Consider the following 24,366-nt stretch of genomic DNA (forward strand, 5'->3'; position numbering starts at 1 on the left):
TTGTTACTTTCAACAAATACATGCTGAATGTCAAAATATAATGAATGGGCAGTGTGCTAAAAATAAAATCTTCCTCATTTTATCAAGGACAGGGCAGGGAAGGAAAAAGGGAAGGGGAAAGGACGGGAAAGGGGAAAGGACGGGAAAGGGGAAAGGAAGGAAGGAAGGAAGGAAGGAAGGAAGGAAGGAAGGAAGGAAGGAAGGAAGGAAGGAAGGAAGGAAGGAAGGAAGGAAGAGAAAGGAAGGAGGAAGAGAAGAAGAAGGAGAAGAAGAAGAAAAGGAAGAGAGAAGAAAAGAGAGAAAGGAAAAAGAAAGAAAGAAAGAAAGAAAGAAAGAAAGAAAGAAAGAAAAGAAAGAAGAAGAAGAAGAAAAGAAAAGAAAGAAAGAAAGAAAGAAAGAAAGAAAGAAAGAAAAGGAAGGAAGGAAGAAAGAAGAAAAGAAATAGAGAAAAAGAAAAGAGAAGCAAGCAGGCAAGCAAGGCCAAGAAGAAAGGAAGAAGGAAGAAGAAGAAGGAAGGAAGGAAAGGAAGGAAGGAAGGAAGGAAGGAAGAAGAAAGAAAGAAAAGAAATAGAAAGAAAGAAAAGAAAGAAAGAAAGAAAGAAAGAAAGGAAAGAAAGAAGAAAGAAGAAAAAGAAAAGAAAGAAAGAAAAGAAAGAAAGAAAGAAAAAAGAGAAAGAAAGAAGAAAAAGAAGAAAGAAAGAAAGAAAGAAAGAAAGAAAGAAAAGGAAGGAAGAAAGAAGAAAAGAAATAGAGAAAAAGAAAAGAGAAGCAAGCAGGCAAGCAAGGCCTAGCCACCGCGACTCTCGCGAGACCGACGTCAGCGCCCGCGTCCCAGAGCGCAGGCGCGAGCTTCCCGGAAAGGCCCGAGCACGGAAGTAAACAGAGCTCTCCGGGCTCCGGGCTCCGGGCTCCGGGCTCCGGCTGCCGCCGACCTGCCGCTCTCGGCCGCCCGCGCCGTCCCAGGAGGAGCTTTTGGGGGATTTTAGGTTCGCGCAGATAGCTACGAGCACTGAAAGTGAGCTCGAGTCTCCGAATTCTGGTACGGGTCGCAGACGGCGACGTCTGAGCCCCCTGCGGGGCGTGGGGGCCTCGGAGGGAGCCTCTGGCTAGGCCTCGGGCTGGGAAGGCGTCTCTCCCTCTCTCTGACTTTGGGGGCCGGAGAGCTACCACGGAGGCAGGCAGGGCGTTCGCCTGGCCTGCAGAAGGTTGGTGGTGCGAATCCCGGCATCCCAGAGGGTCCCCCCTGGAGCCTGCAGGAGCGATTAATGAGCACAGAAGAGCCGGGCGTGAGCCCTGAGCGCTGCAGGTGGCCCCAAAACAAAACAAATCAGAAATGATTTTTATGATCATTCCTTGCGTGCCGAGGAAGAGAGACTCCCTCTCCTGGCTGCCATGGAGCAGGCGCGAGGCCCGAGTGGGGTCCCGGGCATGGCGTGTCTTGGAGCTCCAAGCCAGCAAAAGACCCTGAGCAACGTCCAGTGGGGCCCGAAATCAAAAGAAATAAGCAAAAGATGTTATTGGACCCAGAAGGGGAAGTACAATGGCTTAACTTGTGTCTCTTGAGGAATGTAGCTACTCTGAGTAAACACAAAGTCATGTCAGTTTTTGGGTCACACCCAGCTCTGCATTCATCAGAAATCACTCCTGGAAGGCTCGGGGGACCATATGGGATGCCGGGATTCGAACCAGCTTCCAGAATTCTGCATGCAAGGCAAACGCCTTACCTCCATGCTATCTCTCCAGCCCCTGTTTACTTAATTTTCATGCTGATGGCACTTTGAGATGATCCTATGTTTGGATATATTCTTTACATTAAGTTGTTAAGCTCCTTATTTTCTGTACTTAAAAGATGGTTAGTGGAGGGGTAGGAGAGAGAGCACAGTGGTAGGGTGTTTGCCTCGCAAGCAACTGATCCAGGATGGACGGTGGTTCGAATCCCGGCGTCCCATAGGGTCCCCTGAGCCTGCCAGGAACGATTTCCAATGAATGCAGAGCCTGGAGGAACCCTGAGCACCACCGGGTGTGACCCCCCCCCAAATAAAGATGGTTAGTGGAATAGTTAAAAATGACTCGTTAAATCTGTTGTATTTATTTCCACTGAAGAGTTCAAGCTTTTTTTTTTTTTTTTCATTTTGTTTGTTTTTAGAATTAAAGCTTGAGTACTGGGACTTGATGAATCAAATTTGTTTTTTGAAAAAGTAACACTACTGGAGGGTGGTGAGCATATGGATGATAGTTTCGGTGTTTAAATGACACGCATTGATAAGCCATTGTTGTAAGCCAAATAGCCTCAAAAAATGTGTTTTACAAAAACAAAAATAACACTGCACCGTGGAGCATTGGTTGGAGAAAGTAACAGGAGGTCAGTAAGTAGGAAAGTGCAGTAACAGAGGCTAAAATAAAATAGTAGCATTGAAAATAGAAATAGGAGACAGATTGATAGTACAACAGGTAAGGTGCTTGTCTTTGCACATAGCTGATCTGGGTTTGATACCTGGCATTTTATATGATCCCCTTAACTTTATTCATCTTGAATAATTCCTGAGTGCAGAGCCAGGAGTAACCCCTAACCCCCCCCCAAAAAAAAGCAAATAGGGAAAAGTATAGGAATTTGGTAATAATTCTTAGTGATAAAATAGGGGATTATCTGGAATCCTCATGTAAAGGGACAGACTGTCATCTTTCATTACAACTATGAAAGAAAATAGTCGATGGAGACTAGATTTCAGAGATCATATGTTGAATTCAAATTTCTTGGCTTAGATGATTCTGAAGACTCTTAAGAGTGGGTCGAGAGGGCTGGAGCGATAGCACAGTAGTAAGGCATTTACCTTGGACACAACCAACACAGGACAGACCCCAGTTCAAATCCCGGCATCCCAAGAGCAACTCCTGAGCATGGCCAGGTGTGACACGCCCCCCCCCCAAAAAAAAAGAGTGGATAGAGATGCTGTGAAGAAAACAAATAGAAAATATGTATTTGATGCTCAAATAAGATTTGGAGCTGAGATATGAGTTGAAGAACCAAAAGTGACTTGTAGTAGCTTCCCTGATGAAGTCGTAAAGGCCTGTTTCACTGAGACATCTTTCTTTCTAGAGGAAGTCAGGTTACCATGGCGGCTGCTACAGTGGATGCAGCTGGTGCTGCTCCACTGTCAGGATCCAAAGAAATGAGTTTGGAGGAACCAAAGAAAATGACAAGAGAGGACTGGAGAAAGAAGAAGGAGCTTGAAGAACAACGGAAACTGGGTAATGCTCCTGCAGAAGTTGATGAAGAAGGAAAGTAAGTGATTGTTTATATAAATTGTTAGTTTGTAATTAAAATTCATGTCTAGTCTATCAAATTCTCAACCTTTGCTTGGACTGGAAGCCTTTTAACATTTACATCATTTTTAGTTGTTTATTACTATATTATAAAGTGAACATATCTCTCCCCTCCCACTATAGTATCTGTCTTTAGACTTGATAGAGACTATCTCTGTAATATATTATGATTATTTTAGTCATATGTAATTCTTTTTTGCAATTTTATTACAGAGACATCAACCCTCATATTCCTCAGTATATATCTTCAGTGCCATGGTATATTGACCCATCTAAAAGACCTACTTTGAAGCACCAGAGACCACAACCAGAGAAACAGAAGCAGTACAGCTCATCCGTAGAATGGTACAAAAGAGGTGTAAAAGAGGTATGTATAAAAGTGGAGCCTTTTAGAACCTTTCACGCGAGGCTAGAAAGATAATACGATGCCTGGATTCAGTCCTCAGCACTTATTGTTTCCTATGCATTGCTAAATGTGGCCCTGGAGACCCCAATAGCACTTGGGCCTTCTGGCACCAGCCCTAGTACCAGCCCAATTGACCCAAGTATCACTGAGAATAGCCCCAGAGCACCATAGGTATGCTGCCATATAATGTAGGAAAAGGGTCCAGAGAGTTAATACAGTGCATAGAATACTTTCCTTGCATGTGGCTGGCCATGGTACTGGTACCACAAATGGTCCCCCAAGTACAGCCAGGAGTGACCCCTGAATGCAGAGCCAGGATGAAGTCTTGAGCACTGTCAGGATAAGCTACAAAACAAAACAACCCCCCCAAAAAAGGATTATATGACTTTTCATCTAGTGTTGCATTTTATAGTACTCATTTAAGTTCTGTGATTTTTTTCCTTTTTTTTTTTTTTTTCTTTTTCTTTTTTTTTTTTGGTGTTTGTGCCACACCCGTTTGACGCTCAGGGGTTACTCCTGGCTATGTGCTCAGAAATTGCCCCTGGCATGGGGGGACCATATGGGACGCCGGGGGATCGAACCGAGGTCCGTCCTACGCTAGCTAGCACTTGCAAGGCAGACACCTTACCTCTAGCGCCACCTTCCCGGCCCCCGTGATTTCTTTCATAAACTATATTTTTGCTGAATTTCTTTTGTTGTTGTTGTTGTTGTTGTTGTTGTTCTTGTTTTTGGGCCACGTCTAGCCTGTACTCAGAGGTTATTTCTGGTTCTGTGTTCAGAAATCACTCGTGGCAGGCTAATGTGACCATATGGGATGCTGGGGATCAAATGTAGGTCCACTGAGTGCAAGGCAAATGCCCTACCCACTGTACTATCACTCCAGCCCCATATTTTGCTGAATTTCTTAAGCAGTTTTCTAAAATATAGAAACTTGCTGCTTTGACTCTTTTTTTTTTTTTTTTTGATCACACCTGACTGCACTCAGTGGTTATTCCTGGCCCTGTGCTCAGAAATCGCTCCTGGCAGGCACAGGGGACCATATGGGAAGCCAGGAATCAAACCAGGTTCTATTGTAGGTTGGCCACGTGCAAGGCAAATGCCCTACCGCTGTGCTATCGTTCTGGCCCCTGCCTTGCCTCTTGATGAATCAGTTATTCCACCAGACAATATAATAAAAACCAACGCTCATTCCTTTTTGTGTGGAGGGTAGTTGATCAATCCAGATCTAATCACGGATGGTGCTCAGAGAATCTCATGTAGTGCTGGTGAGCTAACTGTACTCAAAATAAGCACCTTATCTTTCTGCCCCATCCTTTTGTTTATTTTTTTAACCCACTTGAAATCAACTTGTATGCATGCATTGTGCTGCTTCATGATTTTTTCCCTTTAAGTTTTGGGCACAGAAGGCAGGGGTAGGGTGCCTACCCCTGGCTCAATGCTTAGGAATTATCCCTGTTGCTTTACAAATCAAGTGGTTGCAGAGACGAAATCTGGGGTTCCTGAATGCTAAGAATGTGATCCAGCCTGTTAAGCTTCCTCCCTGAATGTGCTTTATCTCTTACTATTTTCAGTGTGTTGATGATGACAGTAATATTCTGTAATAGAATCATGGTATATTTATAAAACTCAGGCAACTTAACATAAATTTTATTTCTTAATCTGATGTTCATATAACAACAGATTAATTTTTGTGCCAATCCTGTCTTCTCCTAATAATGTAATCCAGAATCATTCTTACATTTTGTTGTTGTGGGGCTACTTGCAGCCCACCAGGACAATTCAGGTGATGCCTGGAGACCTCCAGGAACCGATTGGTACTCAAGAGATTAGATGATGCCAGCTTGTGTCCTGGTGAACTCCACCCTAGGCTGTGACCTGTTGATACCTGATGGTACCTGATTCTTGTCAATAAAAGCAAGGGTCTGAGGAAGGCTGGGGCTCATTCTTCAGTCTTCTTCCACTGAGCTGCACTCCATCTTTGGAGCAGAAAACTTTTGTGGTTTGAACTCCCTGTTTGAGACTGGATTTCCTGAACCCATTCTTGTACCTTTACATTCTGTGAACTATTTCCTGAGGAGCTCTACAACTGGAATTGTTCCTCCTGACCTAATCAGACAGGGGAATGGAAACTGCCTTTCCTGTCTGGGAGCTAGGCGGGATTCAAACCTTAACCAATCTCTGAGAGAATGTGACACTTCATCCTGGTATATACCAGTCGTGCTATCTTGACCATTGAGCTCTTTGCCTCAGGGAAGGGGAAAGTTCTTAATAACTGGAAGTCAGTCCAAATCTGATTTGTTTAGCTGATGGTTTCTGTTGCATTGATATTTTCTAAGAACCAGGATTTAGTTAATAACTTCATGTATTATTTTTTGGTTATTTACCAAATTTTCCCATTTTTTTACACCTTGTATTTTCTAGCTTTTCCCCTGTGGTTACTTTACTTAAATTTTAACAGTATCTATTTGATCATTTATATATACATATATATATATAATTATTATTTAAACACCATGGTTACAAAATTGTCCATGGTTTTAGCAACAATTTCTAATTTCTTCAAACCAAATATATTTTTTGTTTATTGTATGTTTATTCATAGAATTCCATAACTACCAAATACCGCAAGGGAGCATGTGAAAATTGTGGGGCCATGACACACCAAAAAAAAGATTGCTTTGAGGTAAGTACACCTTTGAGAATTTTGGAAACTACTGTCAGAGTATCTTTTTCCTTATGAGAGAACTTTATCCTAGTTCTTTCACCTAAAATTTCATCAAGAGTAAAAATTGGGGGCCGGAGAGATAGCATGGAGGTAAGGCGTTTGCCTTTCATGCAGAAGGACGATGGTTCGAATCCCGGTATCCTGTATGGTCCCCCGAGCCAGCCAGGAGGAACCCCTGAGCGCTGCCAGGTGTGACCCAAAAACAAAACAAAACAAAAAAAAGAGTAAAAATTCTTACTTGTTTCTGGGGTACATCCAGCAGAGCTCAGCTTACTCCTGGCTTTGTGCTCAGGAATCACTCATGGTGGTCATTAGGAATTGAACCCAATTGACTGCATACAAAGCAGGAACCTTCTCTGCTATACTATCACTTTGACACCTTGAGTAAAAACATGAATTATGAATGATAATTGAGAGTTGAAGCAATAGCACAGCAGTAGGGCGTTTGCCTTGCAAGCGGCCAACCTGGGATGGACCCGGGTTCGATTCCCAGCACCCCATATGGTCCCTCGAGCCTGCCAGGAGATATTTCTGAGCACAGAGCCAGGAATAACCCCTGAGCACTACCAGGTATGGCCCAAAAACCAAAAATAAATTTTTTTAATTAAAAATAAAAATGATGGGGCCAGAGAGATAGCATGAAGGTAAGGCGTTTGCCTTTCATACAGAAGGTCATTGGTTCGAATCCTGGCATCCCATATGGTCCCCCATGCTTGCCAGGAGCAATTTCTGAGTGTGGAGCCAGGACTGACCCCTGAGCGCTGCCGGGTGTGACCCAAAAACCAAAAATAAAAATAAAAATGATAATTGGATAGACCATAAAGTCTCGAGGTATATACATGCTCACACCATAAAGGTTGTATAAAATTTTATTTTGAGCAACAGGTACTTAGAAAGTGATTTAACCATATTATGTTTCAGAGGCCAAGACGAGTTGGAGCAAAGTTTACAGGGACTAATATAGCTCCGGATGAACATATTCAGCCCCAACTGATGTTCGATTATGATGGAAAGCGGGATCGGTGGAATGGCTACAATCCGGAGGAACACATGAAAATTGTAGAAGAATATGCCAAAGTGGATCTGGTGAGCCAATTCCCTGACCTTCCCTACTACCCTGAGCAATGAATGTACATTTCACTGAATTCTACCAACTTGATTTTTTTGGTGTGTATTTTAAGGTATATAACATTTTTATTACAGTAACAACAATGAGGTGGCTTAATTAACAGAATGATATGCTAACACTATTTAACAGCATTTATTCTTACAAGATTCTTGTATTGCTCTCATGGATTTATATTTTAAGAGTCTAGAAACATGAAAAAGATTAGAAAGCTCTTGGCTTTTAAATTTATAAACTCTTGGGGCTGGAGTGATTAGGATAGCAAAAGAGCATGTTTGCCCTAAATGTGGCCTACCCATTACGGATCTGGGTTCGATCCCTGGCATCTCATGGTCGGAGCTACTCTGAATACAAAGCCAGGAGTAACCCTTGAGCACTGTTGGGTGTGGCCCCAAAACAAAACCCTGAATTTTATATTTTTGGGGAAATGAGGGGCTCACAGCTAGCAGTACTTAGATCTTACTCCTAGCTCTCTACTTAGGAGTCACTTTCATTGGCAGTCAGGGAATGCTGGGGATCAAATCCATGTCAACAGCGGCATGCAAAGAAAATACCTTACCTGTTGTACTATTGATCCAGCCCCATGGATTTTATGTTTTCTTGAACAATGAAAAGAATGAATATGATAAAACTGTACTTGTCTGACAGGAGACAGCCAGTGCTGTCTCTATCTTGTTCACATGAATGCTTGGTTTCAACCCGGAGTTTGTGATCCTGTTCTTTAGAGAGCCAAAAATCTGCAGTATTTTATGCAGCCTCTCTAAGTGACTCAGGAGGCAGAACTCTCTTGTGCAGCTATGGGTATATTCTGTTTGCTTATAAAAGGTAGATTTCTAGGGGTTCCTGAGAGATTTTTCCCTCAAACCCAGAAAGAGCAATAGGCCAAGTTTGGCACCTCTGATCTAGAGCTACATGAAATCTCAGAAGTAATTTTACCCATTGACCTGGTATTTGTGGGGGGGTGGGGCCTTTTTTAATTCTTTCACCACACATGGCAGTACTTAGGATTTACTTCTGGCTCTGTGCTCAGAGATCACTCCTAGTGGGCTTAGAAAATCTTAGAGTGCCAGGATTGAACCTGAATTGGTTGTGTGCAAGACACATGTCTTACCTGCTATACTGTTTCTCAGACTGACCAGTGACCTTTTCTGAAAAAAATTCATATGTGTGTGTGTATGTCACACCTGTAGTGTAGTCAGGGGTTATGCCTGACTCAACACTCAGGAATCACTCCTGGTGGGCTCAGGGGGGAGGGGGGGGGCATATGAGATGCTTGGGGATCCAACCCAGTTAGGCCACATGCAAGGCAAGCACCCTATCCACTGTACTATCACTCCAGCCCCCTCAAAAATTAAAAATTAACTTTTTAATTTATTTTCTATTGAATCCCCATGAATCACAAAATTATAAATATATTTGTGATTTGAGTTTCCAGCATACCAGTCCCTTCACCAGTGTCCACTACCCTTCGCTAATGCTTCCCTCTGTAACAGGCATATTTCTTCTCCACCACTTTCCTAGTGTTCCCTTCCCTAACTTACCCAATCCTCACCAGTAGAGAGTTTCCTACTATAAACAAATTTTCCTGCTCTTCATTTTTATTGCCTTTGGCATTTAATATTCCTCCTACTTCAAATATATTAGAAAAGATTGGGGTAAAAGGCTGAAGTGATAGTACAACAGATCGGTGTTTGCCTTGCATGCAGACCCAAGTTTGATCCTTGCATTCCATAAGATCCCCTGAGCACTGCCTAGTATGGCCCAAAAAGGGGGGGGGGGGGCATTGAAAATAAGGGAAAGTAGTAGAGTACATGCCTTGCATATATAGGACTCTAGATTTGATAGTAACTCCAAAAAAATAAAAAATTAAAAAAGTATTTATTGGATATATAAGTAAATGTCTTTTTTTTTTTTCCCGTTAGGCAAAGCGAACACTGAAAGCCCAGAAACTCCAAGAAGAATTAGCCTCAGGAAAGTTAGTGGAACAGGCTGTAAGTATTGAAAATAGCAACTGAAAATTACCATACTCTTAGTAAACAACAAATGAAATTTGAATCCAGAATTCTTTTATCATTGTTGTTTGATTTTAGGACCACATCAGGAGTACTCAGTGCTTACTCCTGGCTCTATGCTAAAGTATCACCCCTGGTGGGCCTGGAGACCATATGGGATGCCAGGGATTGAACCTGGGTTGACCATGTACAAGGCAAACACCCTGCCCACTATACTGTCATTTTGGCTTCCATACTTCATTTCTAATCCTCCAGTTAGAAAATATTTGAAGGACCCAGAGGTAGCTGTACTATCCCTCCAGCCCCCCTGCATCCCTGGTTTTGATCTGCAACACTGCTTAGAACAGCCCACGACTGTTGTAGTCCTGAATAGCATTTACATAATTTTTCTTATTTGTTACTAAAATATAGTATTACACAGGAAAAATACACAGACCCTCATATTGAACTGTACAGTGCAATTGTTACAGTATCAATGGGAATCACCCCCTCCCTCCAAATAAGGTGTAATTCAACTACTATGTTTCCTTTTCTTTTTATTTAGTTATTTTGGTTTGGGGGCCACACCTGGGGACACTCAGGGGTTACTCCTTACTATGCACTCAGAAATCGCTCCTGGCTCAGGGGACCATATGGGATGCCGGGATTGAACCCAGGTCCATCTTGTGTCAGCCGCGTGCAAGACAAATGCCCTACCACTATGCTATTGCTCTGGCCCCTATTATGTTTCCTTTTTCAGTATATTTAATCAAGTTTTTATACTTAGAATTGTGAGAGATCTTTCAGTAAATTTGTGACACAAATAATGAATAGAAACATTTGGAATTTTCTAGTTTATGTTCCTAGCAGGAATTCTTAGTAAATATAAATCATACAGAAATAACACCACCAAGTAGAGAATCAGGCCTTCCCTAATGGGGAGGCCCCCATCAGGCAGATGCTAAAATCTAGCTGTGCCTTTGGATAACTCAGTCTTACAGTTGACCTAGATTCAATCCCTGGTACCATGTTCAGACCCCTGAGCAGTGCCAGGAGTGATTCCCCTGATTGTAAAGTCTGTTTGTTTGTTTTTGGGGCCATACCCAGTGGTATCCAAGGGTTACTCCTGGCTCTGCACTCAGAAATCACTCCTGAAAGGCTCAGGGGACCATCTAGGATGCCAAGGATTGAACTCAGGTCAGTCACATGCAAGCAAATGCCCTCCCCACTGTGCTATGCCTCCAGCCTTTCTTCTACTGGTATTCTTCTACTGGTATACTTTATGTAATTCTTCACAAATTAAAAATAATTCAAGGGGCCGAGTGACAGCACAGTGGGTTGGGCCTTTGCTTTGCATGTGACCAACCCGAGTTCAATCCCTAGCATCCCATATGGTCCGCTGAGCCTGCCAGCATGATTTCTGAGTGTAGAGCCAGGAAGGAAACCCTTAACACTGCCAGGTGTGACCCAAAAACCCCTCCAAAAAAGAGTCTCCACCTTCCCCACACACACACCATGCATGAAGGAAAAGTGGCTTTGGTATTACCCAGAGGTGCTCAGCATTTTTCCTGAGACCAGTTGAACATTTGTCTGAAGTAGAACCACATCCAGCAGTTACTCAGGTTACTTCTGGCTCTATGCTCAGGAATCACTTCTGGCAATGCATGGGGGACAGTATGGGATGCTGGGGATTGAACCCTGTGAGTCACATGCAAGGCAAGTGTCTTACTCACTACTATCTCACCAACTCTTGATGCCTGTTTAAAAGGACATGATGAAATCCTGACTTTATTTAAAAAGTTTGTGTAGTTTGAGACTCCTGTCCATGGCTGACTGAGATTCAATTCCAGGCATCCCATATGATCCCCTGAGCACTGCCAGGAGTACAAAAAAGGAATATACTATTCTGACCAGTTGATAATGAAGAAAAGAGTAATTCCTGATTGCAGTCAAAAGTAACCTCTGGGGCCAGAGAAATAACACAGAGTAGGGCATTTGCCTTGCACACTGCCAACCCCAGACAGACTCAGATTCAATTCCCGGCATGCCATATCCCATTCCACCATCACCCTCCCACCCCCTACCCCACCCCCCCCCACCCCCCGTCAGCCTGCCAGGAGTGATTTCTGAGCACAGCCAGGAATAACCCTTGAGTGCTGTCCTGTGTGACCCAAAAGCAAAAAAAAAAGCAGTAACCCCTGCTCATTGGATATGTCCCAGAAAACAAAATAAATAAATATTTTATTTTCATTTTGTAGAATTCTCCAAAACACCAGTGGGGAGAAGAGGAACCAAATTCTCAGACGGTAATATTTCCCTTATTAGGAGAACTTTAATTTCTATTGGCATAGTATTTATAAGGCTAATGATTATAGCTTTGAAGAACATGAATGTGTTTGAGTAAAGGAAAGGAAAATGAAAACTAAATGCTGTCTCTTTTTAATCAATTCTCTTTCTCTTTAGGAAAAGGACCATAACAGTGAAGATGAGGATGAAGATAAATATGCAGATGACATTGACATGCCAGGACAGAACTTCGACTCTAAGAGACGAATTACTGTCCGGAATCTCAGGATTCGAGAGGACATTGCAAAAGTAAGCCTTGCCAAATGGCTATATATATTTAAAAATTAAATGACTTCCATATTAAATTTTGCCTTCTTATCTAGTATCTGGGCAGATAGGATTAATATAGTCAAACATTTCATTCTGGTTTTTTTTTTTTTTCTCTTCATCAGACATACACATACACATTTAATTTGTTGTGATAAATTATGTGAATGTGCATTAAAACAGCCTTAAAACATTTTCTTTTTTACAGTATTTGCGGAATTTAGATCCAAATTCTGCTTACTATGATCCCAAAACCAGAGCAATGAGAGAGAATCCCTATGCCAATGCAGGAAAGAATCCAGATGAGTAAGTATCAAGTTAAATGTGAAAAATTTATTCTGGGGGATGGAAGCTTCTAATCATAAAAATAAATCAACAGAAATGAACACCTGTCTTCAAGAAAGAAATTTATTTGAGTTGGTTTCTGAAATTTCTTCAATTCTCCTTACAGAGTGAGCTATGCAGGTGATAACTTTGTTAGATACACAGGCGATACCATTTCAATGGCTCAGACACAGTGTAAGTGTTTGCTGTATGTTGAGAAAATGTATATTGATTCAAAATAAATATGGAGGGGAGACCATTTTCAAGTTGTTTTCAAAAGTGTGCTGTAAGTGAAGCAGCTACCAGTTCATGAAAATGTTTTTAATCCCTCTAGTATTCGCTTGGGAAGCCTATGACAAAGGATCCGAAGTGCATCTACAGGCTGATCCTACAAAACTAGAACTGTTGTATAAGTCCTTCAAAGTCAAAAAAGAAGACTTCAAAGAACAACAGAAAGAAAGCATCCTAGAAAAGGTAATTTTTCTCAGAATGTTAAAGAAGACATTCTTTAAAAAGAAATGATCTGTTATTAAGCATGCACTTTATATTTGGAATAATGTAATACAAAGTCCCATTTAACTCATCAGGAATTATACTTTGCTGCAAAACAAACCTCAAAACCTTAATCATGAGGTCAGAGCAAGAAACAGTTGGTAGGGCATTTGCCTTGCGCACAGCCAACCCAGATTCAATCCCCAGCATCCTATATGATTCCCCCAAGCCTGCCAAAAGTGATTTCTGAGTGCAGAATCGAGTCCCACCAGATATGCCCCCAAAACAAACAGGCAACAACAACAACAAAAAACTTAGTCACTTAAAACTAGCAGTGATTATTTCTCACAATTTTGTCAACAGGGATCCCTAGTCTGGGCCTTTCCATCTGAGACTGCAAGAGTTAGCAGATCTCATCTGTACCCTGTTCTATTCTTCACCTATTCTTCACCTTTACTCCTCTGGTGCAAGAAACTAACCAAACTTCTTTACTAGTCTCAGGATTCCAGAGAAAATGGGAAAAAAGTGAATTTTTTTTCTGATTGAAAATAAATGCTGGTGGGGCTGGGGCGGAAGCACAGGGTCTTTACGTTGCATGCAGCTGACACAGGCTGAACACTGCCAGGTGTAGCCCAAACACCAAAAATAAAATAAGTGCTGAAGCTGGAACAATAGCACAGAGGGGAGGGTATTTGTCTTACATGTGGCTGACCCAGATTTAGTCTCCATCATCCTATATGGTCCCCTGAGCCTGCCAGGAGTGCTACCCTAAGCAGAGCCAGGAGTAACCCCTGAGCACCGCTGATTGTGGCCCAAAAATCATTAAATAAATAAATGAAAATAAATGCTTTGGAGTCTGGAGTGAGTACAACAGTAGGGTATTTTCCTTGTATGAAGCCAATCCAGGTTCTATTCTCAGCATTCTTTATGGTCCCCTAATCCCTACCAGTAGTGATCCGTGAGCACAGAGCACACTATCGGTGTGACAGAAAAAGATGAAGACAAATGAAAAGATATCCTTTGCTATATTTTGAATGTAAATCTCTTGTAAAATTTAATAATGTTCTCTTACAGTACGGTGGCCAAGAACACCTGGACGCTCCTCCAGCTGAACTACTTTTAGCTCAGACTGAAGACTATGTAGAATACTCAAGACATGGGACAGTCATCAAAGGGCAGGAACGGGCTGTCGCCTGCTCCAAATATGAAGAAGATGTGAAGATCCACAATCACACCGTAAGTGTTACGCTATACCAGAACCTTTCCTGGCATTTTAGCACATTGCTTTAATCTGCATTAACAGAACCAACACTAGTCTCTAAAAAATATTAAAAATTTCCCAGTACCTAGATTCAAAACAATTCTACGTGTTGCCATTATACTTTGTGTGTAAATGCACATCAGTACTTTGATTTGTGTGGATGTATATACAGGTAAAGATTTCTCCCTGCTCTTCCCCCTAAAAAAAGTTGCTTTAGGGGCTGGAGCAGTAGTAACACAGTGGGTAGGGCATTTGCCTTGAATGTGGCTAAGCTACTTGGCCTTCTCCAAAAAGTAAAGCCCATCAACAGTCCTTTAGAGTCCCAAATTTCGGGGTTCTTTTAAGATTACATTTGGGCCATGAGGCTGGAACAGTAGCGCAGTGGTAGGGTGTTTGCCTTGCACGCACTGACTTAGGACAGGAAGACTGAATGCCATATGGTCCCCCAAGCCAGGAGCGATTTCTGAGTACATAGTCAGGAGTAACCCCTGAGCATCACCAGGTGTAGCCCCCCCCCACCCCCGCCAAAAACAAAAGGATTACATTTGGGCCAGCATGCAACAGCATATAGCCAATCTTAATTTGATCCCTGGCACTATGTTTGGACCCCTGAGCACAAGATATAACCCAGCCCTAATCTCCCCCCCAAAAAATAACATCTTTCTCTCTTTGCAGCATATTTGGGGATCTTACTGGAAAGATGGTCGATGGGGATACAAATGTTGTCACTCCTTTTTCAAGTATTCCTACTGTACTGGAGAGGCTGGGAAAGAGATTGCTGTAAGTAATTGCCCTTTTTAGCTCCTTCATGTAAAACAGTCAAAACTCTTTAATGAAAATTTGCATGAAACGTATCTTTCCGGGCCGGAGAGATAGCATGGAGGTAAGGCGTTTGCCTTTCATGCAGGAGGTCATCGGTTCGAATCCCGGCGCCCCATATGGTCCCCTGTGCCTGCCAGGAGCAATTTCTGAGCCTGGAGCCAGGAATAACCCCTGAGCACTGCCAGGTGTGACCCAAAAACCAAAAAAAAAAAGGAAACGTATCTTTTCATCCTTCAAACTTTTTTTAGATGACTTCTCTTATATGGCTCACAACTATGACATTTAAGTCAAATCACATTTCTTAATTTCCACAGAATTCAGAGGAATGTATCATAAATGATACAACAGAAGAATCAGTGAAGAAACCTCAAACCCTTATGGAGGTAAATATATAATCAATTGTCCAAAATTTTTTTAATGATTTTTATTGTGACCAAAGTGACTTACAAATCTTTCACAGTACAAAAATATGGAACCGTTCGTGAATTTTTGTGTCATCCTTGAGCATGGGCCATGCTAATCTTCTCTGTATAGTTCCAATTTTAGTATATGTGCTGCCGAAGCAAATACAATTGTCCAAATTTTTCATTGAGATAGGATTTTAACACACTTGAATTTTGTTTTTTGCATTAGTAACACTATTTTTAACATAATTACTTTGATTTCTCACAATCAGATACTGCCAACTAGCATTCCACTCACGCATCATTAAAGATGAAAGGATTGTTTCCTTGATATTTTCAAATGATGCAATTTACAATAAACAAAAAAGTTAGAACTTAAAATGTACCTTGATTAGTTATGTAAGCTGGTAATGTTCTTAAAAAGTGTAATTAGGCCGGAGAGAGAGCAGCATGGAGGCAGGGCGTTTTCCTTGCATGCAAAAGGACAGTGGTTCGAATCCCGGCATCCCATATGGTCTCCCAAGCCTGCCAGTAACGATTTCTGGGCGTATAAGACGACAGGAGTAATCCCTGAGCGCTGCCAGGTGTGACCCAAAAACAAAAAATACATAAATACATAAAAAGTGTAATTAATAATTTGGTCCCTTCATAAAATGGCAACTTAAATGTTTCTCCTGAAAGTCTTGAGTTATCATTATGAGTAGTGCAAAGTGTGGCACATAGTTTCATCTAGAAAAGCATCTTACACAACTCATTAAATAAAACGCATAACAAAATTCATACAGTCAATAATGTTTCGAATATAAGACAGCTGCTAGGCCACCTTTTGTTTTTCGGTTTTGCATTTATCATTTATGGCATTAGGGATTAATTTCACATAGCATACTTTTATGTATTTTTACCCTGAAGATAAGAAAAAATAACTGTTGCTTGAAAGAAATTCTAGGTAACCATTGCTGGTTAAATCTGGAATCATGGGGCCGGGAAGGTGGCACTAGAGGTAAGGTGTCTGCCTTACAAGCGCTAGCCAAGAACGGACCGCGGTTCGATCCCCCGGCGTCCCATATGGTCCCCCCAAGCCAGGGGCGATTTCTGAGCACATAGCCAGGAGTAACCCCTGAGCATCAAATGGGTGTGGCCCAAAAACCAAAAAAAAAAAAAAAAAAAAAAAATCTGGAATCATTAGCTCAAGTCACTAAATTAGACAGGCAATTTATTGCATAGTGACTGTTTTCAAGTCCTGGCAAAATCTCTTCTTCACAATGCTCCATGTGATGAAGCATCTCTGATTATTCTTGCATAAGTAACACTGTTTTAATCTGTCAGATACATCAAGAAAAACTAAAAGAAGACAAGAAGAAGAAAAAGAAGAAGAAGAAACATCGAAAGAGCAGTTCAGATAGTGATGATGAAGAAAAGAAACATGAAAAACTGAAGAAGGTACTTCATGAAATCTAACTAGTAAAAGTATTGACCATGTTTAGCCTATAAATTACTTGGAAACTATCCAATCTCCAAGTACATTATAAGAATAAGAAAACAGCCCCAAGACTGGATGATTTGCCGAGGTCTAGAAAGAAAGTGAAGATTTTATGTGTTTCAGTTTTTCCTGCTTCTGGGGCCGCAGCAAAAGCACAGTGGTAGGGCATTTGCCTTGCATGCGGCTAACTTGGGTTCAATCCCCAGCATCCCATTTCCAGGAGTGATTCTGATCACAGAACCAAGAGTAATTCCTGATGAGCACTGCCAAGTGTGGCCCAAAAACAAAAAATGTCCTGATTCTTATATATTACATATTATCACAAATGCATGAAGAATGTGCTTGAAAAGTTGCTATAGTTAGAGAAGGAATTGCCTGAATGCTCTATAATTTATAAGTTTCATCAACTATTTAGGAGAAATCAGAATTTAATTTTTACCAGAAGCATGAATTGTAGAGGGTTTTTTGTTTTGTTTTTGTCTTGGTTATGCCTGGCTATGCTTGAGTCTTATTCCTGGTTCTGGGTTCTGGGTTCACTCCTGGTGGTATCCAGGGGACTAAGCACAAAAGGGGCCAAGAATTGCACCAGGGATCAGTTAGCCACATTCAAAGCAAGCACCTTATTTGCTATACTCTCTCTCCAGATCTCACTTGTGGATTTCTATCAGTAAGATGAATCTTACTCCATTTTTGTTATTACCGTATTTTCCAGCGTATAAGACGACTTTTGAAACAATAAAAGTCAACCGAAAACCGGGGGTCGTCTTATACGCCGAGTATATCCTGAAAAATGTTTCAATATGCCGCTAAACGAAACAAAAAATCAGGCCGCAGAGTTTCCAAATCTTTCTTGGGGGCTCCCAAACAGTACTCAGGAGATCAGGGGACCACTTCTGGCAAAACCCAGAAAAAAAACAAAAACCGTGGTGGTGGTTCAGTGCTAGGGTCCGAGGATGGGGTGCTGTTTGGTTCATGTAGTGGGGGAGATTAACTGTCTCCACCAGGGAATTGCCAGGAAAGGTGTCTACGATAAGGGACCAATCACTGCAAGGCTGCTCGGACTGCCTCTCTGACTCAGCCAATCCAAGCAGGCTTTTTATGCATGCAAATTAGACAATGTTCTGCACCAATCACTGCCAGGCTGCTCGGACCGCCTCTCTGACTCAGCCAATCCAAGCAGGCTTTTTATGCATGCAAATTAGACAATGTTCTGGGCCCGAATCTACACTGTAAAAAGCCTGCTCAGATTGACCAGAGTCAGAGAGGAAGTCTATTACTGTATAACCTTTGAACCTTTGCTTGTTGTGATTGGCTCACTGTGGTACATACAGTTGCAACACAGGAACGTTCTGTCAGATACAGCGAATATAGGCCTAAACCTATGTTTTAACTGCAAAATTAGGGGGTCGTCTTATACGCCGGAAAATACGATGAATTTTATTTAACATTGAAAATGTAGGAGCCAGAGAGAGAGCACAGCAAATAGGCTGACCTGGGTTCGATCTCTTTTGCCTTATACACAGTAAATCCAGATTTGATCCCCACTATCACATTTGGTCCCCTGAGCCTGCCATGAGTGATCTCTGAGCTCAGCTGGAGTAAACCCTGAGCACTCCCAAAGTCAAGAAAAAAAATTCTAACCAAAAGGAAAAAGTGAAAGAACTGACTCCCAACTTCTTTAGGCAGTCTGGGTTATTGATAGAGTAATTTTTATCCAGGACAACTTTTGGTGCTCTGTCACTTGAACAAAAGAAATGTATTAGAACCATTGAACTCATGTTTCTCTCGCACCATAGGCACTGAATGCAGAAGAGGCCCGCCTTCTTCACGTCAAGGAGATCATGCAGATTGATGAGAGGAAGCGGCCTTACAATAGCATCTACGAAGCCCGGGAGCCCACTGAAGAAGAAATGGAGGCATACAGAATGAAACGTCAGAGGCCAGATGACCCTATGGCCTCCTTCCTAGGACAGTAGTAAAAAAAGTCACAGACTTTACCCAAGATAAACAGTGGATATATTTTTCTCAGCTTCTTGCTAAAGACTGTAGATAGAGAAAACTGTGTCCACATTTTATGCTGCCTGACTTGAAATAATAAACTTTAGGACATTTCATAGTACATTTATTCCTCTCCACATTGACGAAGCAAAGAAGAAAAAAGTAAAGACAAGGTACATTAAGTTTGTATGGGTGGGGGGTGGGGGGTATTAAAAGCATTAAACCCAAGATTACTCATTTCCAATTCTATTTTAGTGATATGTCTTGAGGCTTTTGTTCTATCAAGAATATCTTGGCATTTATTATGTCTCAAAACAAGACATAAATGCCAAGAAGATCATACCTGGTGGCGCTCAGGAGTTACTTCGCTCAGAAATTGTTCCTGGCAGGCTCAGGGGACCATATAGGATACCAGGATTCGAATTGGGGTCTGTTCGGTATTGGCCACGTGCAAGGCAAACACCTTACCAATGTGCGATCACTCTGTCCCTATACCCTTAATATTTAAGTCTTTTAGCGTAATCATAAGTTTTGGAGAATGAATTTTTTTTCTCAATTGGCACTTTTTATTAGTAACTATACTCATTTTATAGTTATTTGTTGTTTTGCATTCTAGGGTTTTCCTTCTCTGAAGCTAAAAACAAATTATCTTGGGCTTTAGATCATTGAAAGGAAATCCATACGACATGTGACTTTTAAAATATGTATAATTGGGGCCGGAGACATAGCAGAGGAAGGGAATTTGCCTTGCAAGCAGCTGACCCAGAACGGATGGTGATTCAAATCCCAACATCCCATCTTGTCCCCCAACCCTGCCAGGAACTTATTTCTGAGCACAGAGCCAGGAATAACCCCTGAGCGCTGCCAGATATGACCCACCCACCTCCAAAAATAATAATAAAATCTGGGGGGTAGAGCAGTGGCGCAAGCGATAAGGCATTTGCTTTTCACACTTTGACCTAGGACGGACCTTGGTTCGATCCCCTGGCATCCCATATGGTCCCCCAAGCCAGGAGTGATTTCTGAGCCCAGAGCCAGGAGTAACCCCTAAGCATCACTGGGTGTGCGAAAAACAAACAAAAAATTAAATGTTCTCTTAGCATACCTATTACTTAGTAACTAGCCAAATAATATCATTGTAAATACGTCTACTCTTGGAAAAGGCAACTTAGGGCATGTAAGATGAGTTTTAGCAATAGTTGTCTAACTGGAAGGGCATAGGCACAGTTTTTTCATCCATACTGTTCAGCATTGTTTAATCTCATTAGACATTAATTTTATTTTTAGTAAGCTCATTGTTGCTACCCTGCCAATTGCTAACCTAGGGCATAACTGACTTTTCAGTGGCAGTGTCTGCCAAGACTGAACCTCCTTTTCAGGGGGAGACTAAGCCTGCATCACAGCAGTTTCTGCTGGTATTCAGCCATCATGCCTCAGGCTGGGATGGCTGTGACACCCTAATTGCTGTGCCATCGCTCCGGCTCCAATTTTGATTTTTGTTTTGTTTTTCTTTTGTTTTGGGGTCACACCCGGCAGCGCTCAGGGGTTACTCCTGGCTCTATGCTCAGAAAGTCGTCCCTGTTAGGCATGGGGGACCATATGGGATGCCGGGATTTGAACCACCGTCCTTCTGCATGAAAGGCAAGCGCCTTACCTCCATGCTATCTCTCTGGCCCCCAATTTTGATTTTTAAAGTAATTCCTTGTACTACACATCCAGAAATGAATTAATGGTAGCCTTTGAATGGAAAAAAATCACTGCATTGTCATCGATCAGTCTTTTACTGTCTGACATGAGTCTAACAACAGAGAAATCCTGTTCTTTATCAGAAAGGATATGGTTTGTCATAATGTTCAAAATTGTAATTGTTGGAGGTCGGAGTGATTTCTGAGCATGGAGCCAGGAATAACCCCTGAGCACTGCCAGGTATGACCCAAAGACCAAAAAGACCAAAAAAAAAAAAATTTGTAATTGTTGGGTCAGGGAGATAAACCAAAGGAGTGCATGCTTGGCACAATCCTCAACCTCCCTAGTACCACTGGGAAACTCCACCCCCCAAAAAATGTTGTGATTGCCTGTATGTAATAAACATGAACATACAAGTAGTTTTCAAAAGATTTATATTAAAAATCTTTTATTTCAGGACTGAAATGATAGCACAGCGGTAGGGTGTTTGCCTTGCATGCAGTCGATCCAGGATGGATGATGGTTCCAATCCCTGCATCCTCTATGGTCCCCAAGCCAGGAGCGATTTCTGAATGCATAGCCAGTAGTAACCCCTGAGTGTCACCAGGTGTGATCCAAAAATCTAATCATATATATATATATATATATATATATATATATATATATATATATATATATATATAATTTCAAAAATTTTAAAATAAAATAATCTTGACCTGAATACAAACTCTGACTTTTCTAAATTAATAAAACCTACTAGGATTTCGTGTTAACATATCAGGTCAGAAATAATCCTGGTGGGGCCAGATCAATAGTACAATGGTCAGGGTATTTGCCTTGCACGTGGCTGACCCAGGTTCAATCCCCAGTTCGCTATATGGTCCCCAAACACTGCCATAAATGATGCCTGAGCACAATCAAGTGTGGCTCAAAGAACAAACCAAAAATAAGGACAAAAAGGGTTCGGTTCTCAGCATACCATGTATTTCCCTGAGCCCACAAGGAGTGATTATGAATATAGAGCTAGTAGTAAGCTTGAGAACAACCGGGTATGAACCTCTCTCCCCACCATCCCCCAAAATCTTGCAGGTGTCTGGTCACAGTTCTATCCCTGGCCCTGATGCTCAGCAATAACACAGGTGCACACCACACTTGCATGCAGTTTCTTAGTTCAAGTTGGCTCTTCTTCTCCCAAATTGCCCCCCAATCTCCTACTCCATTAGTTGGGCAGTTGTTGATCTTTGGTTTGGGGGCCTTCTGCACACTTACGGTCATTGCAGCGCTATTTACAATTGCCAGAATCTGGAAACAACCTAGTTGCCCAACTACAGATGAGTGCTAAAGAAACAGTTACATATACACAATACTCTATGCAGCCATCAGGAAAAGTGAAGTCATGAGATTTTTCTATATGTGGATGGACATGACAACTATTTTGCTGAGTGAAATAATTCCGAGGGAGAGCGATAGACACAGAATAGTCTCATCTATGGGATTTAAGAAATAAAGAAGACAGTATGTTAATAATACCCAGATACAATAGAGATGAGGGCAGGAAGGACCAGCCCTCAATATGAAGCTTACCACAGAGTGGTGAGTTCAGTTAGAGAAATAACTACACTGACAACTATCATGACAATGGTAATGAGTGAGAGAAGTAGAATACAGGCAGGGGGTGGGGGAGAAGAGAGATGTGTGTATTGGTTGTGGGAAAGTTGCACTGGTTAAGGGGGGTGTTCTATAATTGAAATCCAACTACAAACATGTTTGTAATCATGGTGCCTAAATAAAGACATTATATTTTTTAAAGGGGGGGATAGATAAAAGTGGAAACCCAAGTCTAACAATGTGGCAAATTATGTAGTATAATTGTAGCCTTAGAACGGAAACATTTACATTTTTATAAACCACTTTCTCTGCGATTAACAAAGAGTTAATATAAGTCATACTTTTCCCTAAGGTAATTCACTTGGAGAAGGGGTGGGCTCCACCAGCAGTTTTCAGAGCTTACCGGGAGCGGAATTCAGGGACCCCGTTTGGGGTCAGACACATGCGACCGACACAAGCTTGCCTGCACTGACCTATGGCTCCAGCCCCTTAGGAGGAACTGATCCTCTATGAGATGGGGACATCTGCAAGGACATTTAAGGCCCATCTCTGAAAGCTCAGCCTCCACTGAGAGACTTCATGACACTGACAGCCGCCCCAGTTTGCTTGCCTCATCTGTTGTATCTGGGTATTAATTGGCTTTACAGAGCCAAAGTGCCGCCTGGTGCCTGGTCCGCAGGCGGAAGGTGCTTGAGGCCCCACGTGGGAGACCCCGAGTGTCTGCGCCCGCAGCTGCTGGCCCCAGTTGGTCGGGAGCCTTCAAATGGGGGCCAGAGGGAAGCCAGAGCATCCCAGGCCGGCGCGGCAACCCCTGCAAGTCCGACACCCCTTCCCTGCTCCCCCCCCCCATAATCATCACACTAAGAAGCTGGGTGTTTCCCACGCCCGCCCATAATTAAAACTTCCATACACCCTGCAGGTATGTTTTGTTCAAGGCGTAGGAATCGGGTCTGGAGAGGTGCTCGCCTCTTTGGGACCGAATCTGGAGCCTGTGACCCACCCCCAGCTCAGTCTGCGCTGCTCTTGGTCCCCCTGGACCTCTGGTCCCTGCACTTAGGTGAACTGCAGCAGGCGGGGGCCACCCCCAGCAAGCAGTTTTATATGTATTTATAAATACATAATTTATTTCTTATAACGAAACTATTCAATTCAATTAACTCGGTAGTGTATATAGAATATGCCTTGTAACTTTGTTTGAACTGATGCAAGATATAAACAATCTAAATGCCTGGCAGCAGAGGGTTAATTACGTGAATCACTGTGTCAGAGAAATTACAGGAGTTGACATGGAAGTGTTTGATATGCCTCTTTGATTCCTGGCACGTGTTCCTCTCAATATTCCCAGGTGCAGACTGGAGACCTTAGAATACCACAGGTTTTGGTCCCAGAGACTCCTTTGCACCATGAAGGTGGTCTAGGTAATCCCAGCACTAGGGAACACAGCATTCTCCAACCCTTGGATTTGACTACCAGCCCAATTGGCCAAGAATCACTGAAAGAGGCCCTGGGCCTCCTAAACACTGTAGGGCAGCTTCCTTCAAGCCCAAAGCAAAAAGAAGAAAATCACATTATTGTACAGAGATGCACAGAGGCAGAGTTCCATGTATTATTGTGGTATTACAGTCAAGATGTAATGTCTTGGATATAAGAAAAAAAGGAGTAGTCTGATGTATATTGTTTGCTATATATAACTTAAATAAGAAGAGTTGCAAAGGGCCTGGAGGAATAGCTATGTACATACATGTAAGGTTCTGAGTTCAATTCCCAGTGCAGCCACATTCATCTTCCAAGATTATTTGTTGTAGGTATTAGAAACAATTATCTCCATTGCTCAGTGAAACATATCTTTATGGATGTGGGTGTCTCAACTATGGGGGAAAGAGTGCAGTAATGAGTTGTCTGAGAGGAGAGCAGAGCAGGGGTTTGTGAATGCATATTTGTCTTATAGTTCTGAGTAGAAACTTTGTGTCAGGGACCATCTCCTCTGCAGCCCAAGGACATATTGGCAGCTTGGAGAAGGGGGCAATAGGAAGATCAGTGAGGACAAAAGTCATGTCCCCCAAGAATGTCCTTTCATCTATTATTGGCTTGCTAAATAAACAGTTG

General features: G+C 42.1%; 2 protein-coding genes and 1 non-coding gene across 3 annotated transcripts in view; 1 reads left to right on the plus strand and 2 right to left on the minus strand.

The window, feature by feature from the left end:
* GABRA1 (gamma-aminobutyric acid type A receptor subunit alpha1) overlaps positions 1-24,366 on the minus strand; it is a 1,147,113-nt gene that overhangs the window by 992,180 nt on the left and 130,567 nt on the right. The window lies entirely within an intron of this gene.
* Positions 945-19,071, plus strand: SLU7 (SLU7 homolog, splicing factor). The gene is made up of 16 exons (XM_049776058.1): positions 945-961; positions 3,096-3,283; positions 3,538-3,691; positions 6,333-6,413; positions 7,377-7,541; positions 9,504-9,572; positions 11,831-11,878; positions 12,036-12,167; positions 12,394-12,491; positions 12,637-12,704; positions 12,844-12,983; positions 14,076-14,237; positions 14,938-15,042; positions 15,399-15,467; positions 16,815-16,928; positions 18,765-19,071. The coding sequence occupies exons 2-16, from the start codon at positions 3,114-3,116 to the stop codon at positions 18,942-18,944; spliced, it is 1,755 nt and encodes a 584-aa protein (XP_049632015.1). The 5' UTR covers positions 945-961; positions 3,096-3,113; the 3' UTR covers positions 18,945-19,071.
* Positions 15,548-15,654, minus strand: LOC126013067 (U6 spliceosomal RNA). The gene has a single exon (XR_007497401.1). It is a non-coding gene; the product is annotated as a U6 spliceosomal RNA (small nuclear RNA).

This window comes from Suncus etruscus, chromosome 6 (assembly GCF_024139225.1).
Source record: "Suncus etruscus isolate mSunEtr1 chromosome 6, mSunEtr1.pri.cur, whole genome shotgun sequence".
NCBI lineage: Eukaryota > Metazoa > Chordata > Mammalia > Eulipotyphla > Soricidae > Suncus > Suncus etruscus.

What these genes read in the sequence shown, in the direction of transcription:
- SLU7 (XM_049776058.1), top strand. Translation starts at nt 3,114, where the DNA reads ATGGCGGCTGCTACAGTGGATGCAGCTGGTGCTGCTCCACTGTCAGGA. An exon ending in AATATGCCAAAGTGGATCTG is followed by an intron (nt 7,542 to 9,503) that starts GTGAGCCAATTC and finishes TTTTCCCGTTAG; the next exon opens with GCAAAGCGAACACTGAAAGC. An exon ending in AGGAACCAAATTCTCAGACG is followed by an intron (nt 11,879 to 12,035) that starts GTAATATTTCCC and finishes CTTTCTCTTTAG; the next exon opens with GAAAAGGACCATAACAGTGA.